This window comes from Ursus arctos, unplaced genomic scaffold (assembly GCF_023065955.2).
Source record: "Ursus arctos isolate Adak ecotype North America unplaced genomic scaffold, UrsArc2.0 scaffold_3, whole genome shotgun sequence".
Classification (NCBI taxonomy): Eukaryota; Metazoa; Chordata; class Mammalia; order Carnivora; family Ursidae; genus Ursus; species Ursus arctos.
Window position 1 is genome coordinate 14,420,816 of NW_026622985.1, and position 16,162 is coordinate 14,436,977.

General features: G+C 42.6%; 1 protein-coding gene across 2 annotated transcripts in view; it reads left to right on the forward strand.

Annotated features, from left to right (window-relative positions):
* AMPH (amphiphysin) overlaps positions 1–16,162 on the forward strand; it is a 212,003-nt gene that overhangs the window by 110,783 nt on the left and 85,058 nt on the right. For both annotated transcript variants that reach the window (XM_057304272.1, XM_057304273.1), the window contains exons 3-4: positions 6,409–6,463; positions 15,059–15,153. In XM_057304272.1, coding sequence (XP_057160255.1) covers positions 6,409–6,463; positions 15,059–15,153 — 150 coding nt within the window. The remainder of the gene's footprint in view (positions 1–6,408; positions 6,464–15,058; positions 15,154–16,162) is intronic.

The window sequence follows — 16,162 nt, forward strand, 5'->3', positions numbered from 1 at the left end:
TCTAAACAATAAACAACTAGACTCATGAATCATCAAATGTCCTTCATCACAGCTAAATGCAGCCTTGTTTTTAAGCCCAATGCCTTATAGGACTTTGAGACACTTCTGAGTTTTGGAGTCTGTGGTAGCTCTTCTTACGAGGGTCCTGGCTCACTTTGAAGGAAACCTGTTTAAAACTCATCTGTTCACTTATCAGAGTGCAGTAGGAAACTTTGATGCAGTAATGGTCCTTTGATACAACATAGGTTAAATCTTTAGGTGAAGAATGGAGCTGTCCGGGGTGCTGAAGAGAGACTTTAAATGATATCTATCCAGGAGCCCAGCATTTCTGGGAACTGGCCCCCCTCACCCTTGCCCCCCCCCATCTACCCCAAGACATATATACGAATAATTAAGGAATTGGTTCTACTGAGGACCAATCTGATGTCAAACAATTTGGAAACAGAATTAAGTATAGAATGTGAGTTTTTTTGTATTGAGTAACACAGATATCTGAAACCTTCCATGATGCTGTGCCTGCATGTTCTTTCTCTGACTATTTAGTTAGATTTTAAGTTTCACTCTAATCCTTGGGGGAGGATATGGCTCTCATGAATAGTGCTTACAGGAGGAAGGGAAGAAAGCAACAGCTTCAAGATACCACTCAGCAAGGGAATGAAGAGATTTTTTTTTTTTTTTTTACTAGAGGCAGTGATTCCCAGACCTTTGTAATGTTTTAAAACCATGTATACTTTTTGCATGCCTGTTGATTTTTTATTACCTCCATGATGAAACCCAAAATGACCCTGTCTTGTTTTCCAGGACAGCTGGGAAGCAGGGGACTAGGGAGACTGTTTCCTTCTCCCTAGCCTTACAAGAGTGTGACACCCAAGGGAGTGCGTGGGTAGAAGAAGCTTTAATGAGGAAGGAAAACAGGCTGGCTCCCTTGGGCTGTGTGGGAAGAAAGTAAGGACCGGCATTGTCTGGGCTGGAGAAGCAGCAGCTTCTGACATTGATAAATGATTCAATTGAAAAAATAAATGAAGAACCCCCAACACCAGAGCCACGTTATTATACTATATGCCAGGGCAAGGAATTCTGTGGGCGTGAATCCTTCTTAGATCATGTCCGAAGAGGAGTATGAGTTGGCAATCAGACGACTTAATTATAAAAGACTCATTGGCCTCATCTTACCTTAAGCCCTGAGGAGAATGTGACCATAAGTTAGAATAATAATTTCATCTTTCCTTACAGAGAACAACATAAAGAAATCGAAGGGGAAATATGCCATATAGTAGTAAGTTGTGGAATTTTGAATCTGTTTTCTGCACCATACATAATTCAAGACTGAATTACTGAAATGGTAATTTTCAGAGGAATATGGAACGATCTGAGCATTGCTGGAAGAATTTATTTCTAATTTAAAACCTCTTTGTGATTCACACAGAATAATGATGTCAAGAAAATTTTATTAGGCAGTAGGTTTTGCAGAAGAACTACTCTGTGGCATATTATAGGTGAGAAATTTCTCTCCAGAGCCTTTTACCTTTTTGATTCAGGCAGAATTTTAGATGAATTCAGTATGGTTATTACCAAATGATTTATGAACCTTAATAATCATGAAGGAAAATTAAGAATTTTAATAATTGGAAAAAAAGTTATTTAAATCAGCCTTTCAGTTTATCTGCTTAAATTGAACTCATCTATTTAAGCATTTATTGTCTAATTTGAACTTTCTGCCCCTCTTCGATTCCTAAAAAATTTCTTCTGGGATTCTTATGTCATTTTAAAAAAATGTTCATTGCTTCCCTTGGGCTAGGGGATTGCAGTGTTTGGAGTGAAGCCTGAATTTATTTCATGCTCTCTCTTGTTTGGAAAGAAAAGGCGATTGTGGTATGAAGTTGACATGCTCTATTTCTTAAATATTCAGGAAAAGAATACCCTTCCCCACTACTTTTTTTGCAATTTCCAGAAACCATGAACGGCCGTGGTGACTCATAACCATCAGTTGCAACAGCAGGCTTTGTATGGCTTTCTGAGGAGAAAGCATCCTTCTGGGTGAGAAACAAGCCCTGCCTAGCTCAGTGCCTAGCACGCTTGCAGGGAAGGACTGCGAAGGGTGGGAGAGCAGAGCTCCAAAGTAGACAGCTGAAAATAGGGGACGTCTGTGCCGTTCTGTGTTTAATCTCTGTGTAATTTTTCTTTGTACATCATAACAGGTGGCTTAATGGCTATAAAAGAATGGTTTCTTCTCCATTTGCTCCCCTCCACCCTCAGTAAATTGATGTTACAGAGAGATGCTTTGGGTGTATTTTGTGGCTCTCTGTGCCCTAGACAGACCATTAAGTACCCCAAGGTGTACATCTATCCATTTTGAGAAACATGGCCTTAGGGGATTCAGAGCCTCCTAATTGCACTTTTTAGGGCTGTAGGCTTTAGATTGATCTGGGTGTAGATCTGTCCCGGTGAGTCACATGTCTGATTACGGATATTCTCTCTAAATTAAATGTCATCTATTAGGATGCAGGATCCTGGGTCTCACTTCTTCTCTCTTTGTACTATCTACTCCTTTCTATCACTTCAGCACTTGGGCTTCCATTTGCTAAACCCTCAATTTTGCCCTTAATCCTTCCAATTGGATTTACTTTCTGAAATGTTTCTGTCAATGTCTTTTGTGCTTTTCAACTAACTCTATTGACTTTTTTTTTTTTCTGTTAGATTTCAGGCTTCTCCATCTTTCAGCATTTCCAGTAGTGGTGGTGAGCCATTTTTTCTGGCCATTTAGGGCAGGGGATGCTGTGGCAGCAACACATTAGTGGCTTTTGGCCACAGAGATTGCTTTTTCGCTCGTGAAACTATGAATAGCAGCTCTGCTCCATGCTCTCTCCAGTCCGTGATCCAGTCTGGAGAAGCAGCCCACATGTGGAATGTTATAGGACTCAGGGTGGAGGGGAAAGAAATGTTAGGACTGCGAGAGCTCTTAGTTGCTCAGGAGTAGTGCGTGGCACTTCCACTCACATTTCATCGGCCAAGGCCGAGGTTGATGGGCAGGAAGTGTAACCCTCCCTCAAATCAGATCGGGTCATGGGGGGCAGAGTAGATTTGGCAATGATACAGCCTCTCACAGCCTTATCTTTTCAGCTTAGATACTCAGAATGGGACATAGTGCCTGTCAGATCATGGATCTTAAGTATGGGGAAGATGTACTTCTTTCTTCCCCAAATGCTTTTTGTGGTGGTGGTGATGAGGGAACAGAAGGCAAGCTGAGGACAAAGCAGAAACTGATGCCCTGCAACCCCCCCCCCCCACCATGGGATATATGTGACATTCCTCAGGCACTCCTGGCTGCCCTAAAGGACAAAAGAAATAGTTAACCTATAGAGACCACAATCCTGCAAGACTTAAGTCTCCCTCAGTTTACAAATGTCTTAGCAGTTTACAAGAACAAAGCATTTCTACCAATAACCTAGCTTCCGGAAGGAAATGTAGATACAATTAAATGTCTTTATAATCTGCAGCCTCCAGGAAGTTCCCAACCATCTTCATATTAATGCCTTGCTAGAGGGCAAAACCACCTTAACTTGACAATGGCAAGGCCTCCAGTGTCTTCTTTAACATATTTCCTCAACCTTCCTTTTTCCTTACCTCCCCCAACCCCATGGTATATAATCAGCCACTCCTCACAACCCCAGGGCAGCAGCTCTTTCTCCCCAAGGGTCCTGTCCGCGTGCTTTAATAAACCACCAATTTTGCACCAAAGACGCCCCAAGAATTCTTTCTTGGTCGTTGGCTCCGGACTCCACCCCACTGAACCTCATCTGTATTCCGTAACCTCATCATTGGTATGGACCTCGGTCTAAGTCCACCTGTTTTCTTTGGATCCTCTTCGTCCTCTACATTTCCCCAAGCATTGATCGTCAGGATTTTCTATTTGTTCTCCTCATCCTTTCCCTACGGTTTTCCACTCTACGTTAATGTTTTGGAAATCCAGAATGGTTTGATTTTTTAAACCTAGCTTGTGGCAGTTTGCCTTCACGTGATATTTCTGGATGGCTCAGCAAAACAAGGGAAATGTAGAGTTTGATTTTAAACCATGTGGAGACATTTTATATACTATACCATGTAGGAAAATTGTCTCATTCAGAAGCCCTTTTGAGGTCCAGCCATAGTCTTAAACACTCCTTTTCAGAGTTTCTTTGTATTAATCACTGTCCGTCTTTAAATGTGATGAGCGTTTTATCTTTACATTGTACCCCCGAATACTTGGAATGGTTATTTCAGAGCTTAATCTAACCTGCTTTGCAATGCAATTTTTATTGGTGAGGGAGCAGAAGGCTGGCTGAAGACAAAGCGTAAGGGGACACCCCGCACCTCCCCTTACCCCCCACTCCTGGGTGGGGCAGTTGTGACATTCTTCCAGGAAGCCCCCAACCATCTTAATGCTAATGTCTTGCTAGAGAGGAAAAACAACCTTAATTTGACAATGGCAAGGCCTCTGGTATCCTGTGAGTATTTAACATATGAAAGTACTTTCTCAACCTCCCTTTTTCCTTACCTCCCCCAACCCCATAGTATATAATCAGCCACCCCACACAGCCCCAGGACAGCAGCTCTTTCTGCCCCCAGGTCCTGTCCCGGTGCTTTAATAAATCACCATTTTGCACCAAAGATGTCTCAAGAATTCTTTCTTGGTCGTCGGCTCCGGACCCCACTCCACCGAACCTCACCTATATTCCAAAACCACATCATTATTTCGATACTTCAGTTCCTCTACCAGATTGCAATTTACAGAAGGAAGTAGGTTTTTTCCCCCCTTCATATCTATCCCCCTTTTTTTGCTAAATGCTAACAATGCCTGTTGAGCTGAATATGACTATTGTAGCTGCTTTTTTATTAATTACCAAGGTAGGGTCATTCTGTGTGCTAGCTCTCTGTAAGTTTATTAAATGATTCTGCAGATAAAATGCATATTTTAAAAATATTTTCAATTGTAGTGCCCTAGTACCTGCCCTTTCCAAGCGCACTGGATTTAGTTGCTACTGTCTGCCAGGGCGGCTCTTGGCCTGCGAGCTTTCTCTGGCATCCCCAGCAGCAGCCCCCACCCCAAAACTGATCTGATGGGAGTTGATGCATGAATGCCCCACTTCCCTTGCTCCCCAGTTAGGCTATCTAAAGGCCATCTAACACCTTCTCCCAGAGCTCCCCAGTGGGACTGAGACTGGGCTGCCCACTCTGGTAACTTGCTTGATCATGTGCCCTGCGTTGGTGCCCATCCCCTGCCTGCCTCATTTCTCCACTGCTTGCAATCCAATCTTAGTCTCAGAGTTTCTAAATCTAATCCAAACCAAAACAAAGATTTATATGTCAACATTTACAGTTTCGGAGTTTGTCTATTTTGGTGACGTCCAATACTAATATAACGCAAACCACAAATGTAGATTAAAAATTTCTAGTGGCCACGTTTATAAAGTGAAAGAAAGAGTGAAATTCATTTTAGTAATACAGTTTAGTTAACTCAGTGATGAGGGAGCAGAAGGCTGGCTGAAGACAAAGCATAAGCTGACACCCTGCACCCCGCCCCCCTCCTGGCTGGGACATGTGTGATATTCTTCCAGGAAGCTCCCAACTGTCTTGGTGTTACGGCTTTACTAGAGGGAAAAACAACCTTAACTTGACAATGGCAAGGCCTCTGGTACCTTGTAGGTCCTCTTTAGTGTATGAAAGTTCTTTTGAAAACTTCTCTTTTTCTTTACCTCCCCCAACCCCATAGTATATAATCAATTGCTCCTCACAACCCCCGTGCAGGTCTTTGCGCCCTTGGGTCCTGTCCCAGTGCTTAAATAAAACCACCATTTTGCACCAAAGATGTCTCAAGAATTCTTTCTTCGTTGTCGGCTCTGGACCCCACCCAATCTCACCTATATTCCAAAACCACATCATCACTATATCCCAAGTATTACCATTTTAACATATAATCAATATAAAACCTATTAATTAGGTTTTTTGGAACTAAGTCTCTGAAATCTGGTATTTTACACTTACAGTACATCTCCATTTGGACAAGCCACATTGCAAGCTCTAGCCACATGTAGCTAGTAGCTACCATATTGAACAGTGGTGATCAATTTCCAACTGTTGTATTCCATGCATCAAAACCGAGGGACTTGCTGGCTCTTGAATATATAGGAGGCTGTCTGGTGGGTCATAGTTTCCGTTCTCAGCAAAATCTTACTTGCCTTTACTTTTAAGCTGAATAAAATCTCTCTAAGTGTTTACACTGATGGGTGCCTTGTTTAGTCTGTGTGTACATATTTATGTTCTTTCAAGAGTGAGCCTCTGTAATAATAACTCGGAGACTTATTGCCTCTCACGTTTCCATGCAAAATATAGACAAGATGTTTAGCATCTCTGTGTTTGTGTGTTTTTCAGGCAGAAGGTACCAGGCTTCAGCGAGAACTACGGGGATATTTAGCAGCTATCAAAGGTAATGTGTGTGCATTGTTTACTGCATGTTACGTTAGTAAGCACAGATTGTTCTTGAAATTCACGAGTGGTGGGATTAAGTGTTAATTACAAAGCCATTTGGTTTTCTGGCAAGATGGGTACTTGAGCACAGGTGTTCATTCCACCCACTCCCAAATTCCCACAGAAATGATAATGAGAATATACAAGAAAAAATTGTCTACTGTTATGCTGGCAACGAGGAATAAGTGCCTCCCACACCAACGATTTCTAGGAAGCATTGTGAGATAGAGTGAGCTTAAGACCTTGTTTAAGAAAAGCTGCAACTGGCGTATATCCTAAGGGAGAGCATGTCCCAAGAGTAGATCACTCACAGACTCACACGTAAGCCCACCAGCTGGAAGGGGCAAGGAGTCATGGTAGAAGCAGGTGGAGGGTTATCAGAAATCAAGGGCCTGGATCACCTGTAACTTATGGGGACCAGCTACACTTGCAGCTCTGCCACTAGATGGAGACAGAGAGGCCATGACATTGGGTTTTGGCCTCAGCCATGCAAGGCAAAGTAATGAGGTGGGTGGTGGAAGGAGGAGAGGGCAGTAGGGAGGTGTTCTCCCTTCTTGCCTGCTGTACCTTATACAACTGCTGAGATGGATCCAGGTACACCCATGGATGTGATGGAACACAAGGCAGACTTCGAGACTACTGAGCGGAGAATGGATCATGTGCAAGGGGGTCTTGCAACAACTAGTGAGACACCCAGAAAAAAATAAGATTCTCAAGCTCGTTCTCCACTCCCTCCTTCTCAGTTACAGATCTAGTAAAGAGTTAAATATGTATACAAAGTGATGTCCTGAAGTACTAGAATAAAATACAGTAGACTTAGTCTCTAGTCTCGGGTGACAAGGTCTTTACAAGGGCAACCCAAAAGACAGACCGTAAAGGGAAAGATTGAGAGATTTGGCCTCATAAATGTATCAAACTTACATGTATGTTTAAAAAATTATTTTGACAACATATTTAATGAAAGTGAGCTCAGTAAGTACACTAAAGGAATATCAGTTGGTTAAAAGAAAAAACTAGGTAGAACATATGAAGAAAAATTGCCAGAGAACAACGGGGAGATGGGTACTAAGTGTGAAAAAAGAGTTTCAGGTTTCAAAAATAGTTTCACTTATCCTTATGGATGGATAATCAAAGAATATTAAAGAAACTCAAAAGGGAGATACTGTCATTTTTCTTCCAAATGTTCAAAGACATTAAAATTAAAAAGACCATAATGCATAGCATTGAAAAAGCTGTGGGGAGCAGACCCGTTTTATACACTGCTGGTAAGACAGCTTTCCTGGAGAGCAATTTGGCAAAAGTCTCTAAATGTCTCTTTTTGGGGGGATAGATATGCCTTTTATGCCTTTTGACACAGTAGTTCCAGTTCCAAGAACTTATTCTAGCCTTCTCATTGTGGAAGTGTGAAATTGTTTCAAAGATAGTGATAAGTAATAAAATAATAATCTTTTTTTTTTTAATTTTGTTTATTTGACAGAGAGATAGAGAGTGAGCACAAGTAGGCAGAGTGGCAGGCAGAGGGAGAAGGAGAAACAGGCTCTCCACTGAGCAGGAAACCCAACACAGGGCTCAATCCCAGGACCCTTTGATCATTACCTGAGTCAAAGGCAGCCGCTCAACTAACTGAGCCACCCAGGCACTCCAATAAAATAATCATCTTAAGAATAAAAAGAATTGGGGCACCTGGGTAGCTCAGTCGTTAAGCGTCTGCCTTCGGCTCAGGACGTGATCCCGGCGTTCTGGGATCGAGCCCCAAGTCAGGCTCTTCCGCTGGGAGCCTGCTTCTTCCTCTCCCCCTCCCCTGCTTGTGTTCCCTCTCTCGCTGGCTGTCTCTATCTCTGTCAAATAAAATCTTTAAAAAAAAAAAAAGAATAAAAAGAATTTAGTTATAATAATAAAACATTAGTGACATTGATTTTTAGACTTAACTATATTTAGGCTTGTATAAGCCAGGCATATAATTTTAATTCTCATGACAACTCTGGGTTAGGTGCTTGTATCGTCTTTATGTTATAGACAAAAAAGTGAGGCCCAGAGGGGTTAAATAGCTTGTTCAAAGTCATGAACTGGTAAAGAGCAGGGCCAAGATACATACTCTGGTCCACATGTCTCCTAAGGCATTGCTTTTTTATAAATTGAAGTATAATTAACATACAGTGTTATATTAGTTTCAAGTGTACAATACGGTGATTCGACAATTCTCTACATTACTCAGTGCCCTTCATGATGAGTGAATTCTTAATCCCTTTCATTTGTTTCCCCCGTCCCCCCCCCCACCTCCCCTCTGGCAACCACCAGTTTGTTCTCTGTATTTAAGAGTCTGTTTTTGTTTGTTTCTTTTTTCCCCTTTGTTCGTTCCTTTGTTTTGTTTCTTAAATTCCACATATGAGTGAAATCATATGGTATTTGTCTTTCTCTGTCTGACTTATTTTACTTAATACCCTCTAGGTCCATCCTTGTTGTGGCCTTGCTTTTTTTATCTACTGTCTTATCCAGCCTTTGAACTATATGACTATTGGTAGAGCACTGGTTTCACAAATTCAATTTTGTATGTACAAATGGAGTAATAATAACTTACTGTTACTTTGGAATGAACACTTCCTATGTGCTAGGCTGTGTGTTAAGCATAGCCATATTACCTCTTTGTGACCACCTGACACAGCTATATGATAAATGGCAGCCTTTGTTTACATTTGTAAAGAAGAAAGTCTCAGAGAACTTTCACAAATTCATAGAGCTCATACTTCACTTTTCTAAAAAATTTACCCTAAGTATTTTAATAGTTCAGTCAGAAAATAGAAGGCACTCTAGGTATTTCTTTTACTATTGGTTTAGGATTTGAGCACAAGATGCTATGTATTATTTCAAGCATAGGATTTTTTTTTAAAGATTTATTTATTTGTGAGAGAGAGAGAGAGAGAGAGAGCATGTACATGAGTGGAGGGAGGGACAGAGGGAGAGGAAGAGAGAGAATCCTTAAGCTGACTCCCTGCTGAGCGCAGAGCCCGATGTGGGGCTTGATCCCAGGACCCTGAGTTCATGACCTGAGCTGAAATCAAGACTGAGCCACCCAGACACCCCACAGGATTTTCTTTATGTTGGCTGATTTTTTTTTTAATTCAACGTTGGCTGTTTTTTTGTTTTGTTTTGTTTTGTTTTAACGTGGATAAATTTGTTGAATGAATGAGTGAATTCAGTCTCCTTCTCAAGTTTCTGTATTTGGACAATTTTACATGCTTAGTAGAAAGATGGCTATTTTAAAACTTTAAGACTGGAATAATTCTTTTCCTTACTAGTGTCTAGGAGAATCCACTGAGTGAAGTGATAGCTCCAGAGAGACACTGGTGCTTTTCAATGTTGCAGACTGTGTCCTCCTTCTACTTCTATTGGTCACATCCCCATATGAAAGAGAGAGGACCTTCCAGCAACTCTTCCCCAACACGTTTTGTTAACAAATGATATTCCATAAAAGGAACCTATGTCTAAATTACTTTGGTCAAGGCTGATTGGAATGAATTTTCCAAGAGAGCATACTTACTACAGGGCCCTTACTATGTTAACATAATCTCCAGAAGCCCTATGCGTGGGCAGCATTTTCCAGGTATTTGATGATGGAATGCTTTTCTCTTCTCAAAGTCACACCAAGAATTAGGGTTCTTTAGTTCTTTAGCACAGTTTGCGTTTTGGGGAACACAAGGAAAGACAAGGGGTAGGCATTAAATAAATCATAAATTTGGATTTTCAAAGGGCTTTCAATGCCAGTTTTTCTGGCTTTCACACACACAAAAAAAGAACACTAGCTAACTAATTGTACTGTAACGCAGGCAGCATTACAGAGGAAGGAGGTCATGCCCGGAAAGTGATGGCTCCTGAGTCCAATCCCAGGGGCAGTGATGGGAAGATCACCAAGCTCTCAGCTGACTTAGGTTCCTCATCCATAAAGTGCTCCAGGTGCTCTGAGAAGCCCTCCAAATCTCTACCACTAGGACTCTGGGGAATAGGGTTACTCTTCATCTTATGATCACTGATCTCTGGGTGCCATTCACCTCTGTAGGTCATTGTTGTTTCTGCTGATGCTTGGGCTTTGCGAGGTAGGTCTTATGTTCTCAGTTATTTTAGCAGCAAATGTTGCATTGAGCCCCGTGTATGGGTGCAACACTGTTCTTGGAGTGAAGATGCAGAGATGAACAAGACACAGGACCTACTCTCATGGAGCTGACAGCAGAGATGGGGAGAAGGTTAAATGGGGAGAAGGTTAAATAAGCAAAAAGGCCAGATAATACATACTAACACATACTTTAACACAAGTGTACGTTATGTGTGTTACAACAGAGGACAGGACCCCCCCCCCCCCCCCCCAAGGGACAGGAGACCAGGTTGGGCCTTCCAAGAAACTCACAGTTAAATGGACCCAGGAGGGGAGTGTAACTAGTTATCAAGTGAAAAGATATGCCGGAGACTGAGGTTGATGTTTGGAAGGACTTTCCAGATAGAAGAAGCTACATATACAAAGGTCCAGGAGGCAGCAAGAAGCTTGGGCTCTTTGGGGAACAAGTAGATCATTGAGGGTAAGCAAGAGACTGAGATGGATGAGACATGGAAAGGTAGGTATGCTTATGTATCATATCATATTGGGGTTTTAGTCCGTCATCACGGACAGGAGTCATTACATTACTGTAGGCAAGGGAATGCGTCGCATGAGCAGATTAGCATTTTAGAAAAATAGTTATTGAGGTTTTGTGGGATTCAGGCTAGAGGAGATGAAGCTGCAAGGACGCTTCTTAGAAGTCTAGTCCAGTATTTAATAACGATAGTGAAGAAAAGCTAACATTTATTGAGCAGTTCTGTGCGAGGCACTGATATAAGCTTTTACTGCCTCATTTCATACAATTTTAACCAAGGCCATGGCACGTACTGTCATTTAAAAGTAGTGTACACTTTGGAAAACTGAGGTCTAGGATGGTTAGGTAATTTGCCTAAGATCACACAGATGATATGTGTTGGAACCAAGGTTTTAACAAAGGCTGATGGACCGTAAATAATAGTTTTAATTATTATGCCACGATGCCTTCAAAAATATATATTTTTTAAAGATTTTATTTATTTATTTGACCGAGACAGCCAGCGAGAGAGGGAACACAAGCAGGGGGAGTAGGAGAGGAAGAAGCTGGCTCCCAGTAGAGGAGCCTGATGCGGGGCTCAATCCTAGAACGTCGGGATCACACCCTGAGCCGAAGGCAGATGCTTAACGACTGAGCCACCCAGGTGCCCCCAAAAGTATTTTTCATAATGAGGCTGACATTTGAACGTGAGCTTTGTAGAAGTACTTTGTTCAACCGTTTACATGGATTATTTGATCTAATCCAAATGATAGATGATGCGTATCCAGTTCAGGGCCGTGGCCGTGGGCGTGGAAGCGAGGGGCTTCCTTTGAGAATCAGTCAGGACTGGTGTGCCTTGGTGATATACTTGCTTTGGGAGGTTGAATCTGGGATGGCTTCAGTTTTCTAACTGGGACAACTGGGTGAGATTCCTGAGGATTGGGAAGAGGAGTAGGAAGAGGTTTTGTCAGAAGTTCTGAGTTTGTTTTGGGCATATGAAGCCTGAGGTACCATCCAAGGGGAGGTGTCCAGTAGGGATTTGGAATCAAGAGTCACTGGCATGGGGGCGACAGAGGAGGCCAGCCACAGAGGTAATGAGCACACAAGAACTTCCCCTCCATGGAGCGTGGCCGAGATGATGGCATCACAGCTTTTTAGTTGTATGTGACTTGTGTGTGAGCATGACCAAGCTGGAGGGTTGACTGTCCTCAAGCCATCTCACATTCTGCCTCCCCTTCCCGCCTCCCCCCACTCTTGCTCCTATATTTGCTCTCCTTAAATCTCTAGGGGAAAGACTTCCCATCCTGCTTTCCTCTGAGCCACCTGCTGGCTTCTTAAACAGCTTTCTTCTAAATAATGGGCAGAGCTGCCAGATACTTACAATATTTTAGATACCCTTGTAATGGTTTATAGCTGCCGCTCGTTATTGTCATAATGTATTTTAGCTGATGTTATTTTTAACTAAAACATACACCCTCAGGCTGTACAAAGAGGGCGCTTGTAGCTGTGTAATCTCTGCAACAAATCTTTGAGGGTGAAAATAGAAGCTCGCAAATTTGGTTGCAGAGGGAAAGAAGATGTTGCAGTAAATGCCTTGGAGAAGGTCCAGAATTTTAAAGCAAGACACATGGTTCCTATCCAGTAGTAAAATAACTATTCTATGTGTACTGTTGGGCACCTGTCTTGCGGTTTTGGAAATCACTAATCTTTTAAGAAAATAGTGGACATAGATATTATTAAATGCCAGAGGTAGCATTTAGCATCTCCTCTGCTTTGATGTTGCCTGCCAAGCTGCTTTGAAGGGAACTTGGGTTTTAGCTTTTTTTTTTTTTTCTCTCTCTTTCTTATGCTTTGTCAGCAGAGTAGATTCTAAATCCCTAAAATCTTTGCCATTCTTTAGGCCCCTTAAGAGCAAAGCTTGTGTCTTGTTCACCTATGTGTCCAACCAAGTACTTCCTATGGGGAGTTCTAGAAACACTTTCTATGTCAAAATGGATTCTTTCCAAATTTTCCATCACTACTTATGCACTCAGAGCAATTAGTAGTTATTTTTGGCTGCTGGGAGGCATATTTACTGTGACATTGTGCTTTCAGCCCCACTGAGTAAGGTCTTACATAATTTTATTTTAAGCTTACATTCACAGTTTTATTTTTCACCGCAAAGGTTATTTGTCCTACAACACCATCCTTTCTTTTTCTTCCGCTTAAGACCTTAAGAACCTATCTACACAGCTGTTTATAATTTCCATCAAACTTAAGACAAAGATTTAAGAGAAACCTTCAGAAGCCTTTTGGTGTCTGAATTATGGAAGGGTGTCTACCAGTGACTGACTTTCCAGGGGTCCGTTTCTTAGCAGAGGCTTGCTGGTCCTCGTGGAGGGGCGAATATAGATGCTGGAGATCGGGTCGGTCTCCCTCAGCAGCGACCGCACGTATGAGAGGGGACATCCTCATTAGGGGATTCATTCAGAGTGCTGGGGGACACCTGCAGGTTTTGCATTAATTTTTGGTGCTCTCTACCCCTACATGCCTTCACGTCATTGCTGCTGGGCTGCTTCTTTTGGTCCCTGAGTCGTTTCAGCGGGTGTGGGCCATACAGTGTGTTGTTGGGGGATCCTGTAGTGTGCTCAGCGATTTGCTTCATGGAGAGAGGGTTGCAGGCTTTCCTACTTCATGGGGCCTGGAAACCTTCAAACTTCTCAAGGGCACAGACCAAATCTGTATCTGCATCTTATCGGAGGAAGGAGAGTGGGGGGTGTTCCCTGCCCAGAGAGAAAACGTACTATGAAAATTACCATGCTGACTTTTGGACCTACTCCTCAAGGATATACTTCTGTCATGTCAGACGTCTTTTATTTTGTCCTTTTCTCATGGTTGAACCCAGAATCGACTCCCTTAAATCCAACAAGCATCTAGTTGAGTCTAGATGGTTGCAGCTTTCGGTTTCAGGAAAGCTTTCCATTGTGGAGTCATGGGCATTATGTTTTATGAGATGCCTTTCGTTTCTAAGGAAAATTTCACATCCCCTAGTGACAAAAGCCAAGACACCAACTGGGCCAGGTCTCAGCTTCCAGCCGGTCGGGAGGGTTTGGTGCCAGAGGGGAAGCTTCTCCAAGTCACCAGCCAAAGAACGCATTATGAACTGTTCTCAGCCCTGTGCTGTCTCCACCCCACCCACACTGTACCCTCCGTGGTTTAAAGGGGGGGCAGAGCAGAGACCGGAAAAGACTTGGTGATACTTCCCATCACCGTGTTGCATAAGAACGCTTTGTATCTTTCCTGTTCCTTAACAACCATAGTTTTTGCAACACACACCAAATGTACATCTAATGAAAATTCTGACCCCCCCGACTTAAGAACTCTAAGCTGAGAATTCTGATTTAAAACTGTATGTGTAGCTTTTAATAGCTTTAGAAAAAGAAAAACTTTGTCTTTTTTTCTTTTGAAAATGGTTAGGCCACTTACACCACTTCCAGCTGTTCTGCCCTGGAATCCTGTTAATTTTGCTTCAGCCTGCTTCTGTGGAAGGCTTCATTTCTTAGATTTAAAGTCATTTAGGATTAATTTTATTTTTAGATCTCCATAGTCTTATGGATGAATTATTTTAGGTGTCCTGTGTATTTATGTTTCTGTTCCACATCATAAGTGACGGCATACATAAGAGAACACATTACTATTGTTGTTTCCAGAATAGGACACCTTGTTGATTTTTTTCAAGACTCAGTATCTGCCATTATCATGCAAATAATAGAAAATGCACAATGTAATCAGATACGTTAGAGACCCTCATGGAAAGTTGTGACTACAGATGGAAGTAACAGTCTTGCCTTCATGATTTTTCCTTCAATGATTAGTGGGTAACTCAAGATTTTTCTGTCTTAGAAAAGTAGGGGACAGAGGAAGAGGCACCTCATCCATGTCTTTCCAACCAGAGTTGTTTTCTCCAACACTAGGCATGCAGGAGGCCTCGATGAAGCTCACCGAGTCGCTGCATGAAGTCTACGAGCCGGACTGGTATGGGCGGGAAGATGTGAAGATGGTTGGCGAGGTAAGAGCTAGGATCAGAGACCACAGGAGACCTGGGGCACTTCTGCCAGGGGTGCCAGCACGTTCCGCTCAATCATGATGGCGCAGCGTGTACCTGGAAGACACCCAGAAGATGCAGTTCTGCCATCCAGATCAGCCCAGACTCCTAGTGCTTAGCGAACCATTGTGACACTAGTGGGGTAGAGAGCTGTGCATTAAAGATGCATTTTCTTCAAAATAAGGATAGTGTTTTCCCATCCTTTTCTACACATCTTAGCTCATCTCAGCAGCAGAACTGGCTCAGGGCATGATTTTGTGTACAAACTTCACCCCTGCGCCCCTGCTTCCCCCATACCTTCTTGAAAGCAGGGTCAGGAGGCGCAAAAAGCATCTATTTCGCTTGAATGCCACTGGTCCATTTGCTGGTCTGCAGAACCTAAAGACAGATGCGGTCAGTCTGCTAATAGGAATGTGACTTCCAGAAGCCTTTGTCCCTAGACATGTCTTAACACCTGAAATCCAATTTGCAGCCGAGGGCCATCTGGCTGGCGGGAAGTGAGAAAGTGGGCATTTTCTGCTTTGCAGAAGGCCTAATGGGGTGGAGACCAGAAGTGGCTTCTGGATGAGGTTGGATGAGTTCTCCCACTTCTCATTTGCAAAGTGAAAATAAGAACTGTGCCTAATAATAACACATTTAAAGCCTGTGTATTAACTTATTGGTATGGTGCTCAGTACATGTCATTATTACTGGTGTTAGCAAACCACCTGTCAGGGCTTCTCTCATATACAAGTTCTTTGTTAAAGAGCGGTGTTTGTCATGCCCACTCCACATGAGCTCATTGATTCACTGATGAACATTGAGGCACAGAAGACCTAAGGGATACAGCTGCCCCGGCTCGGGAGAAGGTCTGATGTGTGATGTGCCGACCGTCTGTGTGGCCTTTGGAAAGACAGGTTAACTGTGCAGCCCCGGGCTGCTCCGTGAAAATTCTGACACCGCACATTGATCGTCATAATCTTGTTAAGATTGA